The sequence below is a fragment of the Lingula anatina genome, chromosome 1 (assembly GCF_051362555.1).
Source record: "Lingula anatina isolate TDL-2025a chromosome 1, LinAna3.0, whole genome shotgun sequence".
Taxonomy (NCBI): Eukaryota; Metazoa; Brachiopoda; class Lingulata; order Lingulida; family Lingulidae; genus Lingula; species Lingula anatina.
The window spans coordinates 51,616,922-51,644,437 of record NC_141767.1 but is presented as its reverse complement, the minus strand read 5'-3'; the positions used below and the strand labels follow the sequence as shown (position 1 = coordinate 51,644,437).

General features: G+C 34.5%; 3 protein-coding genes across 7 annotated transcripts; 2 read left to right on the top strand and 1 right to left on the bottom strand.

Annotated features, from left to right (window-relative positions):
* On the bottom strand, nucleotides 1-22,490 carry LOC106160769 (ADP-ribosylhydrolase ARH3). Of its 5 annotated transcripts, none has more exons than XM_013537466.2 (9): nucleotides 5,379-5,473; nucleotides 4,925-4,992; nucleotides 4,223-4,439; nucleotides 3,873-3,987; nucleotides 2,921-3,131; nucleotides 2,446-2,645; nucleotides 1,763-1,866; nucleotides 1,510-1,592; nucleotides 1-1,209 (listed from the first exon to the last, which is right to left on the bottom strand). In XM_013537466.2, exons 3-9 carry the CDS (start codon nucleotides 4,413-4,415, stop codon nucleotides 991-993), a joined length of 1,125 nt encoding a protein of 374 aa, XP_013392920.2. In that variant the 5' UTR covers nucleotides 4,416-4,439; nucleotides 4,925-4,992; nucleotides 5,379-5,473; the 3' UTR covers nucleotides 1-990. The 5 variants fall into 5 exon arrangements, with proteins under 5 accessions (XP_013392920.2, XP_086857172.1, XP_086857171.1 ...); XM_087001046.1 differs by lacking the exon at nucleotides 5,379-5,473 and adding an exon at nucleotides 5,128-5,237; XM_087001045.1 differs by lacking the exons at nucleotides 4,925-4,992; nucleotides 5,379-5,473 and adding an exon at nucleotides 22,331-22,490.
* LOC106160767 (negative elongation factor B) lies at nucleotides 5,691-14,502 on the top strand. Its single transcript, XM_013537463.3, has 7 exons — nucleotides 5,691-6,339; nucleotides 6,624-7,126; nucleotides 7,728-7,830; nucleotides 8,127-8,222; nucleotides 8,842-9,210; nucleotides 9,619-9,738; nucleotides 13,858-14,502. The coding sequence occupies exons 1-7, from the start codon at nucleotides 5,956-5,958 to the stop codon at nucleotides 13,990-13,992; spliced, it is 1,710 nt and encodes a 569-aa protein (XP_013392917.1). The 5' UTR covers nucleotides 5,691-5,955; the 3' UTR covers nucleotides 13,993-14,502.
* LOC147764444 (uncharacterized) lies at nucleotides 15,854-27,516 on the top strand. Its single transcript, XM_087001043.1, has 13 exons — nucleotides 15,854-15,997; nucleotides 16,330-16,452; nucleotides 16,817-16,993; nucleotides 17,333-18,211; nucleotides 19,228-19,335; nucleotides 19,433-19,531; nucleotides 19,836-19,944; nucleotides 20,062-20,231; nucleotides 20,390-20,561; nucleotides 21,199-21,363; nucleotides 21,854-22,032; nucleotides 22,350-22,592; nucleotides 25,947-27,516. The coding sequence occupies exons 1-13, from the start codon at nucleotides 15,926-15,928 to the stop codon at nucleotides 26,379-26,381; spliced, it is 2,931 nt and encodes a 976-aa protein (XP_086857169.1). The 5' UTR covers nucleotides 15,854-15,925; the 3' UTR covers nucleotides 26,382-27,516.

Here is a 27,516-nt window from a genome sequence, read left to right as displayed (position 1 = left end):
TTAAGCAAAATCATTATTTATTTTTAAACAATAAACAAATAAATTATCACAGTAAAATATATCAATATTTTATCATATGTTGTACAAGCATAATCCTCGTGCATTCTGATTTCATTTCAAGGTTCAAAATGACTTTCTTATGTGTTACTGTCCAGTATAAAGCCAAACGAAATTGATAACTCACATGGTTAACATGAGTGACCAACCCCAATTTTTTTTTTTCGCTCCTACCTGCATTGGGCAAAAGTTTGGTCAATGAAACAAAAAATTTAAATGACACAAGAAAACATTTCAAGCTGTTGTTTTTATGCTCAAAAATTGTCCCAACTGCACATTTACCAGTATAAAAAAAGATCTACCAACACCAAAATTTAGGTGCTTTGCCCATTAAAAAAAATCAATCTACCAACCCTGTTTGCATAAAGTCATCACCCAGTAGACAACTTATCAATTTTGTCTGACCTAAGTAACAGCTTGCAAAAAGATAGCAAATCAGCATCATGATTAGCTATTTACTGGTACACTGTGCCTAAGAAAACAACTAATCAAACAACTTAAGGTCCCATAATAATAGCTTTGGCAAATGGCCTTTGTAAACATTCACCATGCACTGACAAATTTAAAGGAATATAACTTTATTTGGTTTAAGAGGACCAACCCTCTGGCAGAAGTATTTTTTTGCTTTTTTTAAAGACCATAAATCTGCTAACCTAGCATTACCTGTATGAAACCATGAAAACACCCTCAGAAATGTTCATTTAAGTCCTTCCAGGATGTAGTGGAAACTCCAAATCAATAAACAGTTAACTAGAAACTAGAAACTGTGAATTATAATCTAAGTATGTCGAGTATATTTGAACAAAAACCTTTTTATGCAAATCCCATTAAACAAATCTTTTCAAAAAACTTTTTTTTTCATTTTCAGAAAATATAAATACTTTATGTGTAAATAATTATTAATCTTTATACCTTAAATGAGTATTATGGAAATCACACTTCTGCTGTGACATTAGACTGGACAATTTTTAAAATGTCTTCTGCATATTTCTTAGCATCAGCGACTCCTTCACATTGACTCTGCCATTCCCAGGGGATTGCCTCTATCCCATAATATGCTCCAGCTATAGCGCCAGCCATACTGGCAATTGTGTCAGTGTCTCCCCCTAGGGAAATACTGTGAATAATGGTCTGCTCAAAAGGGCTCCATTTCTGAATACATGAAATGAAAGATAGGTGTTACTGCTGGAGTAATGGCATTTTATACAAAGGCAGTTATTGCGTTCCTGGAGAATTAAAGCAAAAAGTACCATTAGGCATTTTGCAAAAAAAAAAAAAAAAAAAAAAATTAAATTAAGTAAAATTAAAAAAAGAAATTAAGATCAATAATAATAAATAATCAAATGTACATAATTTATTTTTAATCCAGCTGACCTGAATACCAATAAAAAAATCAAAATATTGTACCACAATAACCACAACACATAAGTATAAACTATATTTATGTCCTACCTCCAATCCTTTTCTTTCTTTGTGGCACCAAAGGAAAGCAAACACAGCAGTTGGAACTGATCCCAGAGCTGATACATCTGTACCTGAGTGAATCAATAATCAAAGCTCTTATCAAACTTTTCACATTCATACTAGTATTATTTTCATATTAATAGACATAACAAAAAGGGAAATAATAAATAAATATATTTTATTTAAAAAATCAAATAAAAAGTATACGACATTTGTCAAAACTCAAGTATGAGTTTCTCACCTAATTCATAAACAACATCTCTTGTATCTGCTTCATCTTTCGTCAGGAATTCTTTGATTTTTTCTAGTTTAAAACAGTATGGATGTGGTTCCTCCTCAGATGGTCTGAAAAAGAAATCTGAACTGTAGCTGAGTAGCCATTGTGTCTACCAAAGTTTAAATGTCAATCAAATTATCCAGAATTTAAAACTATCAGAAAAATAGTAATCCATAATCAGAAACAGACACTTAATGATGCAATTTTTTACACAAGCATTAGTGATGATAAGATAATGACTTCAAAAATGTTTACCCTAAGTCAATACTTGCTCATTTCTATATCCTAAAATTAAATGACATTGCTAAAAAACCCTTGCAGAGTGAAATTACCTTACAGGAACTTTAAAGTGCAGTTTAGAAAATGAAAAATATTAAGCTGCCTGGACCTGACACAAATCTAGACTCAGTTTTTATCAGAATGTCTAACTAGCTACTCTTTAAATTCATTTGAAGAATAAATCAAGAGAGATCTGACAATTAAAGACAATAAAAATGGTGGTTTAAAAATTCCATATTTAAGTAAATTTGTAACAGCACTAAAATGTACACGGATAACACTACACTTTTTTCTTCTGACACTAAACAGACAAAAGAAAAAAGAGTAACACACTATTCTATGTCCTTTACAGAGGGTATATTACTTACCTTTTTGGTCTCCTTGAAACACCTTCAGAATTATCTTCTACTTTATTCATTTTTTCTATCAACCCATCCAAGAACTTTTGTGTGTCCAACACTTCTGAGGTTTCATGCAGAGCTTGGTGAATGGCAAAAGACTGTAAGATGGCACCACTGAGAGCATCAGGGTGTGTGTGAGTGAGAAGGGTGGTTTGTTCTGCAAGCTCCTATGGAAGAAATAGTTTCATATTGTACTTATTTGAATCACCTAAATTAAGTCCATGACTAAAAATTTCAAAGAAAGACAAATGCCATAAACTGAACAAAGTTTGGTAACAACTTTACATATTTCAGTTTTAATGATCAGAATTTTAAATTCCAAAGCAGTTTTCTAAACTCATAAGGATCAGTCTTTTTAAATTATTTCATTACCAAAACAAAATGTTAAATAGCAGACTCTTTTAGGTTAAAACAATAAAGGTTAAAAATTGTAGGTTCTCACCTGCAGTTTTGCTTCAGTAAAGTTATACCCAAACAAAGGTACAGGAGCAATTCTCATAGCTCCTCCATTTCCATATGATCCTGACCCCTGAAACTGCTCCCTGGCTGGTTGGAATACGTCATCATATGTTTCATCTTTCCAGGCTTGAAACACTGTGGTGACATTATAACCATAGCCTCTGGCAGAATCTCTGAAGAACTCATCTGTAAACCTAAAAAATGTAATGTTCAATCTACATACTTGGATGTACTTGGTGCTGCCATAGCATTTGACAGAGACTGATTGATCTAGATAGTGCAACTTGTTGACATCATTTTTATTGGATCATCCCATTTGAGTAAAATTGTGCAGACCGTAAGTTTTAGTCTAATACCATGCTTGTAAATAACAAGGAAAGTGCACGGCGCCGGCATCGGCATCGGCATCGGCGACACATCTGTGTCTGTACATAAAAAGGAAGATAATACTCTGATGCAGTATATATAGACAACTGAACCAAAATAACATGAGGAATGCTTATGCACTACCTAGAATGCAAGAACTTGATCTCAGGTTACTATCAAGTTCCCATTGAGGACGCATATTAAGAATACACTATATTCAAGATGGCATACATGACTCTGGTGGGAGGTTTTGTCATATTTGCTTAGATGATGTCTTTCTCAGTAATGTTTTCATCTAGAAGGTGTGAATGTGACTGGAATACTACTCAAGATCGTCAACATCACACTAAGGACAGGAAGATGACCAACTCTATGGACATATTTGATTGTCATTCCATCACAGTGCCATAGAAAGGAAACACATGCAAATGTGAAAACAAAAGAAACCATAGAGACCATTCCCAGACCCTATCCTATTAAATGTGGATTGATCTATCTCCGAGGGTATTCTCGCTAAATTGCAATCAACTTAAGCAGTTTAAATGTCTAACCATCAGATGAACATTTACCTTGTTGCCATGTCCTTAGCATTGAATCCATTGTGTTCTATAAGTGATGCAGCTAAGGATCTGGTCATGGCTGTGTCATCAGTGAACCTGTGCCTTGAAGACCTGGTACTCTTACCTAATTGAAAACATGAAGATATTTGGTAAACATGACTGTCACTCTGAAATATTTTAGTAAAACATTCACATCAACCAAGGCACGCAAAAATATATACCATAAAAAAGGAAAAAGCATGTACTACAAATTTACAGCTCTGAGAGCTTTAGATAGCAACAATACAAGATCAATCAATTAAAGTATGTGAAGTTTCATGCCCTTTCACAAAATGTCCACTGTTTTTTTTTTTTCTTACCCGTGTTAAGACTAATTCTTTCCACTTCATCATAAGTAACACAGTCTGAGCCTTCAAAAGGACTTCCAAGACAGTCTCCAAGAACAGCGCCCAATAGACAGCCATGAAACCTGGACAGAAGCTGTTTTCCTGAGGTACAGGCTTGCTTCAACATTGGTCCTGCCTTGGCATCAGGAACAGAGTCAACAGACATCTGAATTATCTATCAAAAAGCTGACTGAAAAAAAAAAAAAAAACACTTCAAGTTGTAGCCTATGTTCTCTAGCCACTATAATATTCAATTAATTTATATCTATATCCAAATAAACCCTGCTCAGCTGATCCTCTTAGGACAGCTAGCACCAATTTTCATCAAAGCATGAAATCCATGTGTTCCGCAACATATATATTTTCTGACATATATACGATACATGCTAAAGCATGAAAGATAATTAGTTCATGTCTGCCTTCTGATACATAATTTAATTCAGAGAAGCATAACAGGTAGATGAGCAGATGAATCTGAATTTATTCAAAGCACTATTGATGGAGACTGGCTGGTTTTTCTGAAGTGTGGGACTTGAGAAGGTAGGCAAAAGATCTGAGAGCCCCCGCATCATGGAAAGGCACACTTGCTGATCATCATTTTACAGTAATGTGCACCTATACCTTGCATGTGCTAGCATGCAGTACATATAAGAAAATGTAAATGGGAATGCTAACCATGAAACTTTGTGCTGTTTCCATCAGAGCTCTTTTATTCCTGCTGCTTACCAAAGCCCACTGCTGCACTGCAAAATGGTCATATACATAAATTGAAACAGTTATAAAAAAGTGACAGTCCTTAAGGGGCACATAAAATATCGTGCATATGAATAATTCTGGAAGAGACAAGACTTTTGTCTAAGCTTTAGTCAGGCATTTACCTGCGGTATTAAGCTGAGGGGACTTTTTAAGTGGTCACTGCCTGAGGCAACCATGCATCTCCTACAGTAGCATATGAAGTTCATGCGTTAGCTCTCCCATTGACAATTTTGATATCCACGCTACACCTTTAATTTTACAGTTAAGGGGGTAATTTATTGTAAATCATGATTTAGAAGCAAAACACGTAACGTACGCAAAGGTAGAATATTCCCGAAACGCAATATTAGTAGGATCTGTAAAATCCACTTACCAAATAAACTTTGTAATTTGTATTGTTTTATTTTAGTAAGCGGGAGTGTGCATCACTTTCTTACTCAGTACAACGGAAGTCAACAAAACTCCTGTTTTTCATAATTAACTATAGGCGGCAGCACTAGTCTCTGTATGCGGTCTTAATAAACAAATAAAATCATTAGTATTGTCCAACAAAATCACTGAAATAAATTTCATTTTGTTAAAAACAATTACACAGAAAAATGTTTTTAATTAAATTAATACTCAAAATATGGCAAAAAGTTTAATATAATAAGAAGACTTCTATAATGAGAAAAACTTATTAGAATTTAAAGTCCTGGAACCGGCGACTGAGACAGACATTACTGGACACATGTGAAAGGAGTTTTCTGTCTAGTTCCTTGCAATGCCTTAAACCGAGACAATAGGGAAGGTCAAAAGCGACACCCAAAACAGTTTGATGTAGTGCATTTCTGTAGCGTGCAGTGGACTCCAATAGTTTGTTTTCTATTGCTAGAAGTAGCATAGTGGCAGTTTATCTGTTTTTTACTTGCAAATGCATTGGATCATTTTCAGATTAAAATTATCTAAAGATGTCTGGGTTGGAAGAAGTAGGCATACCAGGCAGTGATTACTTGAGAGAGGCATTGACCAATTGTACAGACCCAATTGCAGCCATAGAAGAGTTTCAAGAACAGAATGGCATCCTTTTGCCATCCCTGAAACCAGCTTTGCCTTTCTTAGATCTGCATGGTGTAATGAGACTTGAATTCCATCAATCTGTAGTGGAAGAACTGCAGGAAAGGCTGCTAAAGAGAGTGGCAGAGCTTTCAAGTGGGGAAGATAAAGGAAAAAACAAACAGCTGAATGAACTCTTAGAAAAGAGCTTTCCTTTGATAAAAGTAAAGTCACTGAGACCAATAGTGATGTGTGTCATGAAGCATTTGCCTAAAATTAAGGATTCTTATTTGGCTCAGGTAAGTTTATAACGGTGTGTTGTGAAAGTTACTGTAATGTCCACATATGAAATTTAAGGGAAAAAATACATCTCATTGCTTGTATTTTGAAATACCATTTCGAGAGACAAATCAACGTATTGCAGTTGCTTCTTTTCAAAAATAATTTAATTTGAGTTTTGAAGCAAGCTTTGAATTTTGAGCAAGCTTTTATTTCAAAGGTACAATTATTTTTCTCCTTCATGTACATTTTTAGATATTTTATGTTGTCGCTATATCTTTATGTTAAAATTAATTTGTTTTAGATCAAAGAAGACAGAGAACTTTATGAGGATGCATCTGTGGAGGTTAAAAGGCAAATTTGGCAGGATGACCAGGCACTGTTTGGGGATGAGGTTTCTCCATTGCTCACTCAATACATTGAAGAGAAACAGAATACATTGTTTGATCACAGAAATAGTGCATTGACATTTTTCACTGCCTCCACCAAAGTCCGAAGACAAAATCCTGTGGTTCAGAAACTTGTGACCATGGTTGGTAAAAACATCAAACTGTATGACATGGTCCTTCAATTTTTACGCACACTATTCCTGAGGACACGTAACGTGCATTACTGTACATTGCGAGCTGAGATACTGATGGCACTTCATGAGCTGGAGATTCATGAGATATGCTCTGTGGACCCCTGTCACAAGTTCACCTGGTGTTTAGATGCCTGTATTAGGGAACGCTTTGTGGATGCTAAGAGAGCCAGAGAACTACAAGGCTTCTTAGATGGAATTAGAAGAGGACAAGAACAGGTGTTGGGGTGGGTTGGCTCAGTGACAGGAGTGTTGTGAAAAAGTACTGCTTGGAGTGTATGATAAAAGTTGTTCGTTTCAGCACTGAATTGATTGTTGTTCAGACCCCTCATATTTTCAGCTGTCAGGAGGCTATGGTACTTTTAAGAATTTTTGTCAATTGATAAATAAATTTGTTTGCTTTAAATGATGGCGGGGAGTTTAATTAATGTCTGAACATCAGTTAAAGGTACACTATATGGGTTTGAAAATGTCTCAAACTCTTATTTTTATGTCTAAATGTCCTGCAAATTTACTTTATTTTCCTAATAAAGATATGAAAAGTGAATTAAAGTAAATATTTCTTTCTGAAATGTACAGGAACCCATGGTGGTGAAAATGAATCAAGATTCTTTTAGAACTATGTTATTTTATTAAAAATAATATAAAACATAGAATCCAAGATTAGTCACTGCATATTACCATGTACGGTTTATTTTATTATTATTATTATTTATTTTGCAAATGTATACACTTAACAGCTTCAGAATATTCTTTTATTTATTGAAAAAATACTTTGTTGTGTTAAACATTTATTTTTACATATATTTTCTAAATTCTCTTTTTCAGTGACCTGTCTATGATATTATGTGATCCATTTGCCACAAACACTGTAAGCTTGTCCATACTGAAGCACCTGATATCTGCCTCTAATACAGAGAGCTTGCCAAGGGTAATGTTATATTATAGAAGTAGCTGTGTCTTAAAGAATGTAACCATTTTGCTACAAGATTTGAATATTATTTTGGTAGGTTCCAATGATTGTTGTTGTAATAATTGTCAATGTTGTTTTTGGTAAAAAAAAAGCACTATTTTAAAGCTATACATTAAGATATCTTCAGTTTCTTACCATACATTTAATGGTATTTCATGGAAATGTTTGGTGCATCAACATAGTGCAGAAGTCTTCATATGAAACTGCATAAAATTGAAGTCATTTCTTCTGACTTTCATATACTTTTAATCCAGAACAATGAAGATATACTGCTGTTGCTTAGAATGTTAGTGCTTGGAATTGGGTCTTGGGAAATGATTGATAGCCAAGTGTTTAAAGAACCAAAACTGGTAAGTAAATAGCAATATTGAATCTGTAGATTGCCCAAAAATAAATATGACAGGTGCTTGACAGACATACTTTCATCTTTTATCTGGTTGTTCTTTTACAGAATTAATATTTCATGCAAAAGCAGGATGTACACAATGCAATTTTTTTTCAAGATTAAAATGGAAAGTAGTAGAATGTTTGTGTCTTTAAAGATGCATATGAAGTCAATTTTTTGCCACAAAGGCAAACCAAATGCCAGCATGTAGTTTCAAATAGTATAAACTATAACTAAGATAATTACCAAAAGACATTGTTTAATATTACTCGAAAAATGATATTTTAATTAATCTACTAGCTTTCTGTACTGTGCGTATATGAATGAGGCAGAAAAGTAGGTCAGATAAGTAGGTTAAATTTCTGACCAAAATTTTAAAGAAAGCAGTCTAAAGCTCTTTTATGTCTGATCGAGTGATTTATTCAGTTTATCCCTTGGCATGTTGAATTTATTTGAAACGTTTAAGAAACTAGTAGAAGTGGTTTATATGTGTTACTGGGAATCCACACTCGACCGACGCTCGGTTCATATGTACCTTTAAAGCACTGAAAAACAAAAGTTTTGTCAATATTTTTTCACTATAGGATGTAAACATCGTGACACGTTTCCTACCAGGCATTGTGTCCATGCTAGTGGATGACAACATTCGAAGCATCTGTGCAAAAATACCTGATGAGAAATTAGAAGAGACTAGAAATCCTCCAGAGCAGTATATACGCTTCATACGAAACAGTGAGGTGGCCAGCATCATAGCCCTGCATCATGCTCTCCATGCTATGAAGCAGAAGGACAAAGTGACGTTGATGAGGGTGCTCCCTGAGCTATCATCCTGTGAGAATGAGAGGGCGTATGATGACACCATGATGCACTCCTTAGTGTCCTATCTCATCTTAATGGCTGAGGAGTTCAGCCAGGAGGACTTCTGTATGGCTGTATTTGATGAATTGATGTTGGTAAGAATCTTGATTTATGTTTTAATTTATTTCTTATAATACTTTTCCAATGTAAATCTTTTCAGAGTGGAGGAGTATATCATTTATCTGACATTGGGTCTTCTTATGCAGGCCCGTAGCCAGGGGGGTTCAGGGGGTTTGAAAGCACCGCCCTTTTTGTCAGGAAAAGGTCCAATCTGGGTAAAATCTGAGCTAGGTACACAAAGGTTTCACTGTAAAAGGTCCACTTTTTTGGAAAAAGAACCCCCCTTTTGAAATTGCTGGCTACGGGCCTGTTATGTGGACATAGATGGAAATCGCAGTATATAAACATGACATACTAACTCAAACACAATAATCATATTAAGTTTATTCACAAATTGGTGTTAGTTTTATAAAGAATAACTTTGAATATGCTGTCACTTGCAGCCCAGCATTTCTAAAGAGAGTGCTTTGAGACATACACTGCGTCTGGTCTGGTATGTCCACCACCGCCTGCCACCACACAGGTTAGAGGCACTAATGACAGCAATGAAACCAAGTACTGAGGTAGGGAGTGGGATAACTCACAGTGAACATTTCTCTGCACATACCCCCCCCCCCCCAAAAAAAAAAAAAAAAAAAGTACTCACTCTTTCACTGACCATTACTGCTTTTATATATATATATATATATATTTATATTTATTTATTTATTTATTTTATTTATTTTATTTATTTTTTTTTTTTGAGAACATTGAAGTTTTCTTTTATGCCAAGTTATTTTGTTATTGTACCACCAGCGTTAGCGCTGGCGGTACACATGGTTTCGGTCTCGTCCGGATCGTTCCGCCGGCTCCGCCGGACGGCTACCGTTACCGCTTCTCCTCCTAGACGGTAAGGCCCCCCATACCCATCTCATGGATTTAGGTCACCTATAATCTCAACTCGTTCCACGTAAAATTTGGGCTTTGTCGGTATTGGGGTCTGGGTGTGGCACTCATTGCAATGCACCCTTGTCTAAAAATGGCAAAATTAAATGCTAATTATCTACCCTACGGAAGGAGTTATGGGAAAAATTTCTATAGACGGCTTTCCAAAAGTCATATGTGTAGATTTCAAATATACCCTTGGATTTGACCTTTGACCTTTACTTCAAGGTCAAATGGGCCAAAATTTTCAAAAAAATGAAATTTTTTACGAAAAAAAATTTTTTTGCCCTGTTATTCAGACACCACACAGACTTAACCAATAATATTATTGGAAAGTGTTATCCTTCAGGTCATCTTTCATCTCCATGAATTTGGGGTCAATCGGTGCATTTTCACGGGAGTAGCGGCCATAAGATACCGAAACTGAAAACTGTCTCTAATTCGGGAACCGTTAATGCTAGAGACCCATTCTTTTTTGCATTTTGTAGAGCATGTAAAGCCCAACACTGGAAGTGGTCTCGGTTTTTTTGTATTCCATACGGTTTTCGAGTTACGCTGTATCAAAAAGTACATATTGGTGGTAAAAGCAAAATGTGCAGTACGGTAATGGATAATAAATTTTGAACTCTGGAAAAATAAAACATTAGGCTTGGCAAAGCAGACAACTTGTGTTCAAAAATGACATTATTTCATCAAATTTGAACTTCTGAAACTTCAGAGCACCTCTTATTTCAAGAATTTTGACCAAAATGACATTTTCTTTATTTTAATTAATTTTTTTCTGTACGAAATTTAAGGCACATTATGGTAGCTCCAAAATTATAACATTTAGTCCCTTATATCTCCAAAACTGGCAGAGATAGGTCTATAGTTACTATTGAAGTTGAATAGGAAGTCATATACTGGCAATATAAATGTGACCTTAAAATTGACCTTTGACCTACTTTTCACCATGAATTGAACTTTGCATGTAAAGCCCAATACTGGAGGTGGTCTCGGTTTTTTTGTATTCCATACGGTTTTCGAGTTACGCTGTATCAAAAAGTACATATTGGTGGTAAAAGCAAAATGTGCAGTACGGTAATGGATAATAAATTTTGAACTCTGGAAAAATAAAACATAAGGCTTGGCAAAGCAGACAACTTGTGTTCAAAAATGACATTATTTCATCAAACTTGAACTTCTGAAACTTCAGAGCACCTCCTATTTCAAGAATTTTGACCAAAATGACATTTTCTTTATTTTAATTAATTTTTTCTGTTCGAAATTTAAGGCACATTATGGTAACTCCAAAATTATAACATTTAGTCCCTTATATCTCCAAAACTGGCAGAGATAGGTCCATAGTTACTATTGAACTTGAATAGGAAGTCATATACTGGCAATCTATATGTGACTTTAAAATTGACCTTTGACCTACTTTTCACCATGAACTGAACTTTGCAAATTTTTCTTCCATTTTATCGCCAAAACTGGCAGAGATAGGTCCATAGTTACTATTGAACTTGAATAGGAAGTCATATAAGGGCAATCTATATGTGACCTTAAAATTGACCTTTGACCTACTTTTCACCATGAACTGAACTTTGCAAATTTTTCTTCCCTTTTATCTCCAAAACTGTCAGAGATAGGTCCATAGTTACTATTGAACTTGAATAGGAAGTCATATACTGGCAATCTAAATGTGACCTTAAAATTGACCTTTGACCTACTTTTCACCATGAACTGAACTTTGCAAATTTTGCTTTCCTTTTATCTCCAAAACTGGCTGAGATAGGTCCGTAGTTACTATTGAACTTGAATAGGAAGTCATATACTGGCAATCTAAATGTGACCTTAAAATTGACCTTTGACCAACTTTTCACCATGAACTGAACTTTGCAAATTTTGCTTCCCTTTTATCTCCAAAACTGGCAGAGATAGGTCCATAGTTACTATTGAACTTGAATAGGAAGTCATATACTGGCAATATAAATGTGACCTTAAAATTGACCTTTGACCTACTTTTCACCATGAATTGAACTTTGCATGTAAAGCCCAATACTGGAGGTGGTCTCGGTTTTTTTGTATTCCATACGGTTTTCGAGTTACGCTGTATCAAAAAGTACATATTGGTGGTAAAAGCAAAATGTGCAGTACGGTAATGGATAATAAATTTTGAACTCTGGAAAAATAAAACATAAGGCTTGGCAAAGCAGACAACTTGTGTTCAAAAATGACATTATTTCATCAAACTTGAACTTCTGAAACTTCAGAGCACCTCCTATTTCAAGAATTTTGACCAAAATGACATTTTCTTTATTTTAATTAATTTTTTCTGTTCGAAATTTAAGGCACATTATGGTAACTCCAAAATTATAACATTTAGTCCCTTATATCTCCAAAACTGGCAGAGATAGGTCCATAGTTACTATTGAACTTGAATAGGAAGTCATATACTGGCAATATAAATGTGACCTTAAAATTGACCTTTGACCTACTTTTCACCATGAACTGAACTTTGCAAATTTTTCTTTCCTTTTATCTCCAAAACTGGCAGAGATAGGTCCATAGTTACTATTGAACTTGAATAGGAAGTCATATACTGGCAATATATATGTGACCTTAAAATTGACCTTTGACATACTTTTAACCATGAACTGAACTTTGCAAATTTTGCTTCCCTTTTGTCTCCAAAACTGGCAGAGATAGGTCCATAGTTACTATTGAACTTGAATAGGAAGTCATATACTGGCAATCTAAATGTGACCTTAAAATTGACCTTTGACCTACTTTTTACCATGAACTGAACATTGCAAATTTTGCTTCCCTTTTATCTCCAAAACTGGCAGAGATAGGTCCGTAGTTTCTATTGGACTTGAATAGGAAGTCATATACTGGCAATCTTACTGTGACCTTGAAATTGACCTTTGACCTACTTTTCACCATGAACTGAACTTTGCAAATTTTGGTTTCCTTTTATCTCCAAAATTATAACATTTAGTCCCTTATATCTCCAAAACTGGCAGAGATAGGTCTATAGTTACTATTGAAGTTGAATAGGAAGTCATATACTGGCAATCTATACGTGACCTTCAAATTGACCTTTGACCTACTTATAATCATGAACTGAACTCTGCTAATTTCTTTCTCTTTTAACTCCAAACCTGGCAGAGATAGGTCCATAGTTACTATTGAAGTTGAATAGGAAGTCATATACTGGCAATTTACTGCGACCTTGAAATTGACCTTTGACCTACCTTACGATGAACTTAACTTTGATTGTACCATTTTAAGTTATATATATTTTTTGCGTATTTTGAAAATTCTTGTTGATTGCATTTTTATAGCTTGTCAAGCATAAGACTGGTGGCTGTGTCCCTTATTTTGTGTATGTGGGGGTCTATACGAATGCGCTTGCTCCAGCTGGTGGTACAATATTCGGAGGCGGTATCGCCTCTCTGATCCTCTAGTTATTCAATTGTTATTTTCTTTGATTGAACTAAATAGACTTGGTCTGTGTCAATAAACATCTTAATTCAAACAAGATTTTTGAGTAATGGCCAGTCAGATTGAGTATTTTTTGGGACACCCTGTAGATATGGGTATTAGCAGCATGGTTAATGATAAAATTTTGAATGCAGACATAATAACTATTTTAGATATGAATTTAGTCTATGTAAATGGTATTATAATAGATATGATGTTTATCTGTGAAAGTATCATTTATGTGTGATGGATTTATTCAGCAAGCTTAATGATTTTTCCCCTTTTTTCAGCATAGTGAAGCAGTTCATACCACATTCCAGTTACTAAGTGATAAGATCAACACCTACCAGCCTAGCCCAGCACCACTAGAAGAACACATCAACTCCCCACTGATGAGTGTGCCTGCACCTACTCCAATGCAGTAGACAGGAATGATAGTGCCAGAACCCCACACACTTATATAAACACACAAATATATGGAGATAACTTATATTATTTGTGTGTCAGTGTGTATAATGGACATTAATGATAATGCTTGAATATCTATATTGATAGCGATAACTTATCTCTCCGATGGACATGGATGGACACACTAGAATCTGAATCACAGAGTTGCAGATTAAGGGCAGTATGTGAACTTTCATGAATTAGGGTGCAGTTATATGGATATTTGAACCTCAGCAAGTTTTGTACACATCAAGGGATAGGAGATTGAATTGTTGTTCAAGTTTCCATGGTTTTGATTAAATTTTCGATATTTTGAAGGGGAAACAAGTTTTTCTTTTCCTTGATGCAGCAGTTTGACAAACTGCTCCTTTACACTAACGCTGTAGGCTATAGTACTCCTACATGTATCACTGGAATTTAGCAAACTGACAAGAACTTATAATCACTCTACCTAAATGTTATTCAATATTAAATTTGCTGAAAAAGTAGGCAATGGTTATTTTTTAATGATTGTTTTTATTAAGAACTTGTAATACCGTTCCTTTTGTTTTCAGAATTTAACGTGCCTTTTATTTATTTATTTATAAAAAGTTAATTATACGAAATTCCTTACTCCTCAAAAACCACCAAATAAATGTTAAAACGAAACCGAACAATTAAAATATACAAAACTGTCAGAAGATACAAGATCGTGGCGCGAGTTAGAAATGAAGGCACCCCGTAGTTCGAGTCCCAAAGCTGTAGGAGATGTCTGTGACGAAAAAAAAATCCCACTCGTTGGCACTGCGTTAGCCACAAGTTTGACCAGGATCGTTTCTTTAAAATGTTTTATTCTTTTTCTTATCGGATTTGTCCTTTGCTTCCTTTCTGTTAATACTTTATAGAACATAATATGCATGCATTACTTGCAGTTTCACGTCACATAAACTAAAAAGGTTAGCCGAGGCATGCGACTGGAAATGTGTAAAAGCTCTCTATAAACTATGAAAGAAATGAGTCTATCAAAAACCGAAAATAGAAGACAAATACCCATCGGACAGAAATTGCAAACCATGGATAATTTTATCTAATAAATTACTGCAGTTAAAAGTAATGTAGATAATCCTTTGTGTCAAAACTTAACAAAGGTAGGCCTATATTATTGTTTTATCTTTACATTACTTGGAGATAAAGATATCAGCGGAAAAGAAATTTTATCGCTTTTTTGTAGACTCCAATGTACCGGCATTGTTAGGCCTACTCTCCCGCATCGTCACACTCCTTAGCAAAATAATGATATTAGGCTACGCGTATCAAAAAGCCCCTGTATCGTTATTCCCCTGCGTCCATACTCCACCTCATCGTTATAAAATTAAAGAAACGTCCCCAGAAGTTCTATCGGCAGATTTAAATGATGATTTAAAATGTGTTACTTTCGGGCTTTGAAAAGAGTATTTTTGAAAACAAAAATGTTTTATATGTCGCATTTCACCAGGGGGAATGTATTTATTGGGGAGTAAAGATGCGGCGTCGTAGAGGTACGTAGGTGGGATGGGGGGTCGTAAATAAATAATGCTGCGGCGTAATTAAGGTCCATTGAAACATCTTTCAATCTCATTGCGCTTAAATTGTTAGTTTTAACAAATAAAAAGCCTGCAAGAAAATATTCACCCGTACATGTTAAATTTCTTATTCTGCAATTCAATTTTCATTGATTTTATTATCATTATTTGTGAAAGTGAAACTAGACTATTCGTCAAGATACACACACACACACACACACACACACACCATGTACCATGGCGCCATCTTTTGCAAGAATTTTTCAAGACTACGAATAGCGACAACCACAAAGCGGAATTTGACGCAATTCGGATCGTCTGCTTGTATTGGCTGGTATTTTATTTTTAATCTAATTTAAGACATAGATCTATGTTTGACAAAGTAGTTATGTTTAGAAAAAGCCAATCGACTGGAATGAAAGATTCTTCACAGCTGGCTAAGGTATTTATTTAAAATGGTAGATACAGTCTAAAATAAAACGAATAACGAAACTAGTAGTAGCTGTGTCGCTATTCGAATTCAAAAATAAATCGTACAAGCTAAATTTATGTCAGTGAGGACATCGGCATTGTTTCCTCTCTGACTGAATTAACTGGGTGTTTTATCACATTTAACACTTGAATTGGTATTATTTCAGAACGCAAATAGTATTATCAAACAGAACCGGAGAACCAACAAGGCTATTAATTTCCAGGTCTGTCAGTCAGCAATCATCATTTATTTGGCATAGTCTATCCTTTCTTTTATTCATTGCCTGACACGTTTTCTTCTAGAGATCATTTGTGAAGACAAAGAGTCGAGAAATTGCCCATGTAGTTGGGAGTTTTTTAGGAGTTTCAGAAGATGACGGCCTTGAGATGGAAAGGTGGCAGGAGAGGTTGACCAATCAAGTAAAGGTAAATTATTACTATTAATATATAAGCAAGGAAATGACAAGCAAATAATAGTAAAGCATTATTACTATATATATAGCAATAAAGTTAATTAGATATGTCAAAAATAGCAAAGCTAAGAATGTGTCTCAATTCTAATGAACTTCTTAAAATTCTCCCAAGCAAATGTAGACTTAAAACTTGTCTCTCTTAGTAACTTTCAGACCATATTGAACCTTTGAACTATGGAATCTTCTCACTAAAAACCTAACAAAACTTTTTTAGCAGTAAATTTTTGAATTAATAAACTATCAGCACTGATTTTTGTACTGAGTGCACCCAAGGTAGAAATTATTCCATTATTCACAATATAATTTTGTCTCTGTAGTCTGGCCATGTTGGAATCAACCTTCGAGAGTTCTGGCCAGGCCAAAAAAATCCTACAGATGACATTATAAAACATCTACAAGATACATTATCACAGGTCAATGTAGAAAGCTTGCATGAAGATGGACTAGAAGAGATCTTGGAAGCAGAAGATGAAGCAATTGAGCCTAGGGATGGGGTAAACTGTAATGTTTAAATATTGAAGCCAGCCTGTATATGATTGGTTGTATATGACTGGACATTTTTTATGTACACAATATTAGCTTAGGTTAATTTATTGTCAAAAGTTAGTGTATAAATATAATATTACCTACTTATCAGTGATAACATAACTTTAAAATGTACATGTAATTGATAATGAAAAATGCATTTGATTGATATTGAAAATATTATGTTACATTTAAATCTAAATGTGATTCATTTTTAAGACATCTCATAAGAATATAAAACATATTTTGTAATTATTCATAAATGACATATTCATGAACAAAGAAAGTAAGCTTAAGCTCATTTTCAGACAAAACACAGATCGCTATCTTTTGAATCTGTCACTGGTGAGTGGGATGCAAACAGGGGAATCATCTCCAAAGCAAGGTTCTCAGATGCTTCAAAGTGTATTCACACTATTAATAGATGCCAAAGCTCTTTTGCAAATGTTGAAGAATCTCCCAGAAAAACAGACAATTCACAAACTTCCAGTGTAAAGGGAAAACATTTAACACGGTTTCTTTCACAAACTAGGAAGGAACTTGGAAAGGATGACAGTCAAATTGGAGGACCCTTGCTTTCTGAGTTTGAAAACAAAGAATCTTTTATAGATTTAGCAAAACCAGCCTATACACAAATGGAATGTGAAAGTAATATAAGTTTTTCACCTGTTAAGGAAAATACCCAAGATGCCATGGATACATCTAAGTTATCTAAATCAGATAGCAGTCAAAAAATACCCAGGATTCCTGGTGCAAAAAACATACAGTTCAATTTTCAGTCTGACCAAGCATACAAGGGTTATGTTGATGATATTGTTGACAGACACTTGCAACTGAAACTGAAGAGAACATCTTCCTCAGTCAGCCAGTTTTCCAATGCATCTTCTGAAGGAAAACTGACTGCTGTTATTCCTATCACTGGTCGTGTTACTTCAGAAGTACTCCAAAACTCTGGTCAGGATTTGTCTCGATTTCAGAACTGCACTGTCAGTAACCTAAGTCTTGATGAAGTCAGTGATATTGAAAGGCAATATTTGACAAAAACATCATCGGGCAGCATAAATGAACAGGAAAATCATACAGTTCAGCAAAAAGTTAGCCCATCTGATGTCAGAAGTTTAAACATGATGGACAGTCAAATAATTAAGCCAGAAGGAACTTCAGTAACATTTGCACATACTGTATCAGTAAGTGTATCACTATCAACCATCACTGCATCCTTACCCCCTCCAACATTGGGCTGTCTGCCTGTCTTTCAATCTTAGAGTGCATTCCCAGAGATTTTAGATCGATCTATCCCTGCGGGGAGTCTCACTAGATTACTGTCAGATAATCCGGCTTAAATGTCCGTCCTGCCTACTACAAGCTGTAAGGGGGTAATTAACTTTAGTGCCTGCTCGTCTGACAGCTATTTAGCGTGAACCCCCAGGGAGTTAGGTCGATCTAAAGTAGATCGATCTAATCTCTGGGAATGGGGTCTTAAACGGCCATCTCTTACAGCTTTAATTGACCCATTTTGGGGAGCAGTATAAATCACATTCAGTGATGATAGTAGTAAATATCAAGCTTTCTTAAATAATAAACAAAAATCATTTGATGGATATGTTAATACAGTTTTATATAAAGTTTGGTATTCCTTTTCTCAAGTTGATAGCCAAAGAATTTCATAAATTTATGAAAAGGAAAAAAATCCAGCTCCACCTTCCTTTTCCCCTTTTTTGAAGGATCAATCATGCTATTAGGCCCTTTTAGGTATATGTCTCAATCAGTTTGATTTCATGTATCTTAAAAGTATCTACTCTGGGATTTTCCTGCCAAACTGAATTTTCCTCAAAATAAGCAATTCGTTCTTACTCACAAATCAATGCATTTGCTTGGCCTGCCCCTGCACTTTGCACTTCAGTATCTTATGTACTGTTTCTAATTGAATTATTTAGTTCTAAATGATTGGCTAATCATTTAAACTTCAATGTCCAAATATATTTTAGAAGGATATTTTTACATCAGGTTTATTTATTAGATGGGTTAATATTTTAAAAGTATGTAGACATAGAAACTATGACTTCATTTTCAAAAACAGAGAATTACCTTTAAGTATTTAAAGAATGGTACTGCTTTCACTGAGGCAGTGGCAATGATGATCAAAGTTGATGTGAAAAAAAATCTAATTTAATTTATAAATCTTATAGAGTTTTGTTTTTAGGTTGCAGATCCTGGAAAAAGTATACCCTTTGCCAAAGCAATGTTTAATAAGAAGCACTTTGGGAAACATACAAATCATTTAGCATCAAAGGAAAATTTAGCTTATAAAGTAAGTATTATCAAAATGACATGACCAAAATATGTTTTTTTATTTTTTTATTTTTTTATTACGTTATTCCCTATAAATATCACATATTTATTTTTAGGCAAGAGAAAGTATCCTAAGAGTATCTGAAGTAAAAGAGGCACCAGATGATTTTGTCTTCCGAAGAGAAGCATTTGATCATTTTAAGAACTATGTTCAGGTAAATGCTCAATAATGGTAATTCATAGTGTCTGCTTGGAAACCTATTATGTGTTAAAATATAGTACAATTTTGGAAAATGTAACTTTCATGACTCTGAAATATTGCACTATTTTTTTTAATTAGACAAACTTATTTTAAGCTTAAACCAAAAGAAAGAATTTTAAGTAGACTATGAGTAAGCAATCTTTTTTTCATCCATTTTACATATTAAGAAAATGTGAACAATATATGAAAATATGACTGTTATGTACGAGGAATAACACACTACTCTTAATTTTTTATCATATTTTAACAAATTTCAGCTTGAACAAACAGAAAAAAAGAAACAGTTAAAAAGACGAAAAACAGAACTGCAAAAACAGCTCATGTGGAAATATGACAAAATTGAAGAGTCTCTAAACATTGCAAGGGGTAAAATGAATCCTTTAAAAATTTATGACAGATGTTTTTAATTTATCAATTTTCTTGCTCCATTATGTAGATTTTTTTCTTTTTATGGTTAAATATTTTTTCTTTTTTATGAAATAGATCATTATACTCATGGCAGTGGCTCAACAGCCATAAAGAAAAGGTGGGAGGATTTGAAGAGCAGTCTCTCCACTCACAACAAATGTGCACCCGCAGAAGACGTGTTTGTACGGAAACAACTGGAAGAGCTGCCAACATTCAGGGCCTGGTTTATATACCTTATTTCTCTGGTAATTAGGGATGCATTTCAACTTTTTTATATTTGTCAGGTTGATAAATTACAGGCTTATTTGATTAGATTAGAAGAATATTCTGTTAAATGGACTGAAATGTCAAAAAGTCAATAAAACACCCAAAATGAAATAACTTTTTTTTTTGTATCACTTAGTTACAACTAATTGCCATGATAGTGATCTGTGGATTAGGTGGCATTACCACCATTGGGTTGACACCTCAATTGCAAACAGAAGGAAGCATAAGAACTTTTTTGGGATTGGAGACGATCGACCACTGGCATTATCCAAACCTTTGGATTGGACCATCAGAAGCATACCTTATCAGTAAGCAGAAATACTATTCATATAGCCATGTGTCATAAACTGGTCTCTGAAAAGGGTGGGTGTATTACATAAATAATAAACATTTTTACACCTTAATTACTTAGCCCTATAGTCTAACCTTTTTGCTAGAAGTGAAAATGTGATTCAGTATAATCCCTGATTTTCTCTATAGCATTTTGTATGATATTATGTCTAGATTCTGTGTAAATTTTGTGGATAAAAAGAAATCATCAGGTAAATGGGATGTCTTGCATAGAAAGCAGAGCAAGAATGGTAGTAAGGGACTCTGTGGCCCACACCCAAGATATTGTAATATTTTCTTGTAACACTAAACCATATATAGTGAAACTGTGTTATGCTTTAACAAGTGCATGGGTCCATTTTTATTTGATCCTACTAATATGCCAATAACATAATGACATGGCTGTTACACTTACTGCTTAACAAATAAAACCGGTTTAAGGCATGTGGTCATACACAAAACAAATGCTTTTGAACTGAGATATTTTTATTTTCAGTTGCAGATTTAAACATGAACTGCATATTCATCTAATTTGTTTTATTAAACTTTATTGATTGTCTTGCTCGTTTAAAACATCAAATGCAACAAATACTTAAGCATTTTATCATTTTGCAGGTGTTGGCGCAGCATATGCTCCTTGTATGCGTGATGACTACAAGATCAGTCTCCAGTTTGCAGATAAAAAGTATCACAACAATGCTCCTTTGGGTTGTTGTGAAATTGCTGTTCGTAATACAGCAGGAACTACAACACAAAGTGAATGTGAAGATCTTACAAATGGTGAGAAAGCATCTTTTTTCATACATAACATTAGTATATGTTACTTGCTAATTTGAGGTCAACATATATTTCAATATTAAAATTTTAGTATGAATTTTTTTCAGTTCCCAACCAGACATGCACTGCCCTTTTTTAATAGCGTTTGCAACTGACATGATACTCAATTGTAACCACATTGTTCAATACAATATAATAGGATATAAGCAGCAACAGCAAGAACAAAAAAAATTGTTCAATAGAATTTTCCAGAGCATGAAAATCTAAAGCTAGCATGAGCTTATGGATTAAAATGCTTGATCAAGGAAGCATGCATACTATGAAGAACAGCTTAACCTTAGCCATTTTTAAGCATGATTTGAAAGAAATTAAGCAATTCATTCAACCAAATGGTACACTCTTAAAATTTGTTTTAATTCTTTTTTTTTTTTTTTTTTTTTTTGTCAAAACTGCTGATTATGAACATGATAACTATCTTTATACATATTTCAAGGTGTTGGCAAATGGAACAGCAACTTCACCTGTGCCTCTAGACCTGCAGGGAAAAACTATGTGCTGCAGAGAATGAAACCTTGTTGTTTTGGCTTGCAGTGTCAGTGTCAGCTTGCATCTTATGAACATTGTGCATTTCTAGAGGGGGTTTATTATTATGATTTGGAACATTGCATACAGGTAAACTTTATTACTAAAATTTCATTTTAATTTCTTTTCTTTTTAAATTTGAGATACAGTTTGGGGATTCTATTTGGTTTATAATACATGGTTATTTGTCAATTAGAAGTATCAGTTTTGTTTCATTATTTATAATATGTTTTTCAATAAGATTTTGCCAAAATTCACTTACTTCGAAAATATGCAGTGATATGCTGACAAATATCTATGTGTAAAAGTTGGCTACATTTGAAATAACTTGAACAAACTGCTCTTCATATCATTAAATAATTAATTAAATTCAAGTTATTATACTTACCCCCATTTATTGGTTTCAGGTGAACTGTCTCAAGAGCATCTGCAGTCTAGGAGACATGGTAGCTGATGTAGAAAAACCATACAAAGCTTCAAACCCATATCAGTTTTGGAGACTTCCTCTCTCCCTCTTCTACCATCATGGGGTCATTCACCTTCTTTTGGTTCTAGTCATTCAGATTATGGTTGGCAGGCAGATTGAAGTGCTGGCTGGTTGGTTAAGGATGTTTCTCATCTACCTCATCAGTGGCTTTGGTGGACTCATGGTAAATAATGATAAAGTATTGGATAATTCATATTGTGACATATGCAGTATGGAAATTAAAATAATTGAATATCTATTTGTCAGTGGGAAATTTACTATATTTATGTATCCATAAAAACTCAGAAAAAAACTCCATAGTTAAGGAAATTGAAAAACAATATAAAATATGATTATTTAATTGAGAATGATATGTCAAATACATTGTGTAGTTGACAGTGGAAGAGAATGCAACACTCTGTCAGCTGTATCATGTATTGTCTATTAATGATGATACTACAGTATCGAGAAATGTGAAAATAACAGTTAAATTAAACCAACTTTATTTATTTTTTGTTATATTATTGTACCACCAGCGTTAGCGCTGGCGGTACACATGGTTTCGGTCTCCGCCGGACGGCTACCGTTACCGCTTCTCCTCCTAGACGGTAAGGGCCCCCGTACCCATCTCATGGATTTAGGTCACCTATAATCTCAACTCGTTCCACGTAAAATTTGGGCTTTGTCGGTATTGGGGTCTGGGTGTGGCACTCATTGCAATGCACCCTTGTCTAAAAATGGCAAAATTAAATGCTAATTATCTACCCTACGGAAGGAGTTATGGGAAAAATTTCTATAGACGGCTTTCCAAAAGTCATATGTGTAGATTTCAAATATACCTTTGGATTTGACCTTTGACCTTTACTTCAAGGTCAAATGGGCCAAAATTTTCAAAAAAATTAAATTTTTTACGAAAAAAATTTTTTTTGCCCTGTTATTCAGACACCACACAGACTTAACCAATAATATTATTGGAAGGTGTTACCCTTCAGGTCATCTTTCATCTCCATGAATTTGGGGTCAATCGGTGCATTTTCACGGGAGTAGCGGCCATAAGATACCGAAACTGAAAACTGTCTCTAATTCGGGAACCGTTAATGCTAGAGACCCATTCTTTTTTGCATTTTGTAGAGCATGTAAAGCCCAACACTGGAGGTGGTCTCGGTTTTTTTGTATTCCATACGGTTTTCGAGTTACGCTGTATCAAAAAGTGCATATTGGTGGTAAAAGCAAAATGTGCAGTACGGTAATGGATAATAAATTTTGAACTCTGGAAAAATAAAACATAAGGCTTGGCAAAGCAGACAACTTGTGTTCAAAAATGACATTATTTCATCAAATTTGAACTTCTGAAACTTCAGAGCACCTCCTATTTCAAGAATTTTGACCAAAATGACATTTTTTTTATTTTAATTAATTTTTTCTGTACGAAATTTAAGGCACATTATGGTAACTCCAAAATTATAACATTTAGTCCCTTATATCTCCAAAACTGGCAGAGATAGGTCCATAGTTACTATTGAACTTGAATAGGAAGTCATATACTGGCAATCTTACTATGACCTTGAAAGTGACCTTTGACCTACTTTTCACCATGAACTGAACTTTGCAAATTTTTCTTCCCTTTTATCTCCAAAACTGGCAGAGATAGGTCCATAGTTACTATTGAAGTTGAATAGGAAGTCATATACTGGCAATCTTACTATGACCTTGAAAGTGACCTTTGACCTACTTTTCACCATGAACTGAATTTTGCAAATTTTTCTTCCCTTTTATCTCTGGCAGAGATAGGTCCATAGTTACTATTGAACTTGAATAGGAAGTCATATACTGGCAATCTAAATGTGACCTTAAAATTGACCTTTGACCTACTTTTCACCATAAACTGAACTTTGCAAAATTTGCTTCCCTTTTATCTCCAAAACTGGCAGAGATAGGTCCATAGTTACTATTGAACTTGAATAGGAAGTCATATACTGGCAATCTAAATGTGACCTTAAAATTGACCTTTAACCTACTTTACACCATGAACTGAATTTTGCAAATTTTGCTTCCCTTTTATCTCTGGCAGAGATAGGTCCATAGTGACTATTGAACTTGAATAGGAAGTCATATACTGGCAATCTAAATGTGACCTTAAAATTGACCTTTGACCTACTTTTCACCATAAACTGAACTTTGCAAATTTTGCTTCCCTTTTATCTCCAAAACTGGCAGAGATAGGTCCATAGTTACTATTGAAGTTGAATAGGAAGTCATATACTGGCAATCTAAATGTGACCTTGAAATTGACCTTTGACCTACTTTTCACCATGAACTGAACTTTGCAAATTTTTCTTCCCTTTTATCTCCAAAACTGGCAGAGATAGGTCCATAGTTACTATTGAACTTGAATAGGAAGTCATATACTGGCAATCTAAATGTGACCTTAAAATTGACCTTTGACCTACTTTACACCATGAACTGAATTTTGCAAATTTTGCTTTCCTTTTATCTCCAAAACTGGCTGAGATAGGTCCGTAGTTACTATTGAACTTGAATAGGAAGTCGTATACTGGCAATCTAAATGTGACCTCAAAATTGACCTTTGACCTACTTTTCACCATAAACTGAACTTTGCAAATTTTGCTTCCCTTTTATCTCCAAAACTGGCAGAGATAGGTCCATAGTTACTATTGAACTTGAAAAGGAAGTCATATACTGGCAATCTAAATGTGACCTTAAAATTGACCTTTGACCTACTTTACACCATAAACTGAATTTTGCAAATTTTGCTTTCCTTTTATCTCCAAAACTGGCTGAGATAGGTCCGTAGTTACTATTGAACTTGAATAGGAAGTCATATACTAGCATTATAAATGTTACATTAAAATTGACCTTTGTCCTACTTTTCACCATAAACTGAACTTTGCAAATTTTGCTTCCCTTTTATCTCCAAAACTGGCAGAGATAGGTCCATAGTTACTATTGAACTTGAATAGAAAGTCATATACTGGCAATCTAAATGTGACCTTGAAATTGACCTTTGACCTACTTTTTATCATGAACTGAACTCTGCTAATTTCTTTCCCTTTTAACTTCAAACTTGACAGAGATAGGTCCATAGTTACTCTTGAACTTGAATAGGAAGTCATATACTGGCAATTTACTGTGACCTTGAAATTGACCCTTGACCTACCTTACGAAGAACTTAAATTTGATTGTACCATATATATTTTTTGCAATAGTTTAAAAATTCTTGTTGATTGCATTTTTACAGCTTGTCAAGCACAAAACTGGTGGCTATGTCCCTTATTTTGTGTATGTGGGGGTCTATACGAATGCGCTTGCTCCAGCTGGTGGTACAATATTCGGAGGCGGTATCGCCTCTCTGATCCTCTAGTTTTATATGAGGTAATGCTAAAACTGTTCAGGCTGTCAGAAAAATGAGAAAGTAAAAGGCTAGTTTTATTTACATGAAACTGATGCAGAATATTTGAATCCCATTCACACTTAAACTAAAATTAATTAATGACATTAAAGTGTTATGTTTTCTCAGGTTGGTATGGTTAGTTCTCCTTATAATCACCATGCTGGAGGAAGTGGTGCTGTCTGTGGACTATTTGGTGTTCTTTTGGTGGAACTTTTACAATCTTGGAGATTAGTAACCAGGCCCTGGAGGGAACTCTTCAAACTTACTGTTGTTATTGTCTTGATCCTGTTTGTGGGCACCCTACCAGCCATCAACAATTTCACTCATCTTGGAGGATTCTATTTTGGAGTGCTTTCAGCTTTACTTATCCTGCCCTACATATCATTTGGGAAATGGCATGCAAGTAGGAGAAAAATAATTATAGCATTTACACTACCACTGTTAGTGGCTTCCTTTCTCATATTGCTCTATATTTTTTACATTGTGCAGCCAGTTTTTGATGATACAACAATTTTTAACTGCATTCCTTACTCATCCATTTTATGCTTGAAACCTATGTGATGGTACCTAGAGCATATTTAGGAATAACTTTTTAAGAGAAATTTCTTCCAAGATTTCAAGTCATCATCACAGAATTTGCTAGGGAGTTATTTATTCAGATTTTGCTTTCTGTGAACTTACAAATTCAAGCAGTTAATGAAATAAAATGGGAGTTTAATGATGCTTTGATTTCTGAATAAAAGTAGAGGTTCACATTTCAAAGTTTAACAAGGCAGCAAAGCTGTCAAATGTACAGACAAAAAGCAGAAAATAACAATGCACAAAATAATGAAAATGCCAATATATGAAAAATCCAATTTTTACAAAAGAATGCATAACTTCCAGAAAAATAAACTAAACAGATTGCTTTTCCAAAGGAAGCTGCATTTAAGGTAGATCGGTCGTTACGTAATTTGACGATTTGCGCAATTTCAGCGCATCGTCAATCGTCTCTAACGACACTTCAGTCTGTTTTATTAATTTAAGGAAATAAAACAATTATCTATAAGATAAACACACATTATCAACTTGTCTGTAACTCTGTATGATCGATACAGATTTTCGACAACGTTTGTCGACTATGATTCCATACGACAACTGTAGCACGTTCATAGACTTCAAGAAATCGTCGGAATAGCTCCTTTTCCAATTTGAATTGGCACTAGAAAATGTATGACAGCTAAAGCTCACAAATTATGCACGTAGGTGCTATGTCATGTAAAGAATAAGTGTTGTAAATTCCAATCAAAGCGGCTGCGTATATTTTGAGGTAGAACGCCCTGAATGTGCTGCTGTAGTTTAGATTTCGACGAAAACCGGAAGTGCGTCGTAACGCCACTCATTTGGAAATTTGGACTGAGAAATATTTCATAGCTTATACAAATGTTCAGAAAATGGCCATAGGGTCTACAGCTTGAAGAAAATTCACTAATCAAAATTGAAACTGCGTTATATTATACAGAAAAATTGTGCACTTCTGACCTTGACTTGTCAGTGTAAACAAAGTGTACTGAACGCACCGCAAGCAAGCACGTGAATGCCGCATTTGATACTTTGTATCAGACGCTTCATTTTACTTGACAACACAGTGTTTACGATGTCACGTTCATGTTATATTCATTAATAAATAACAACGGCAATAAACTATTTTCATATG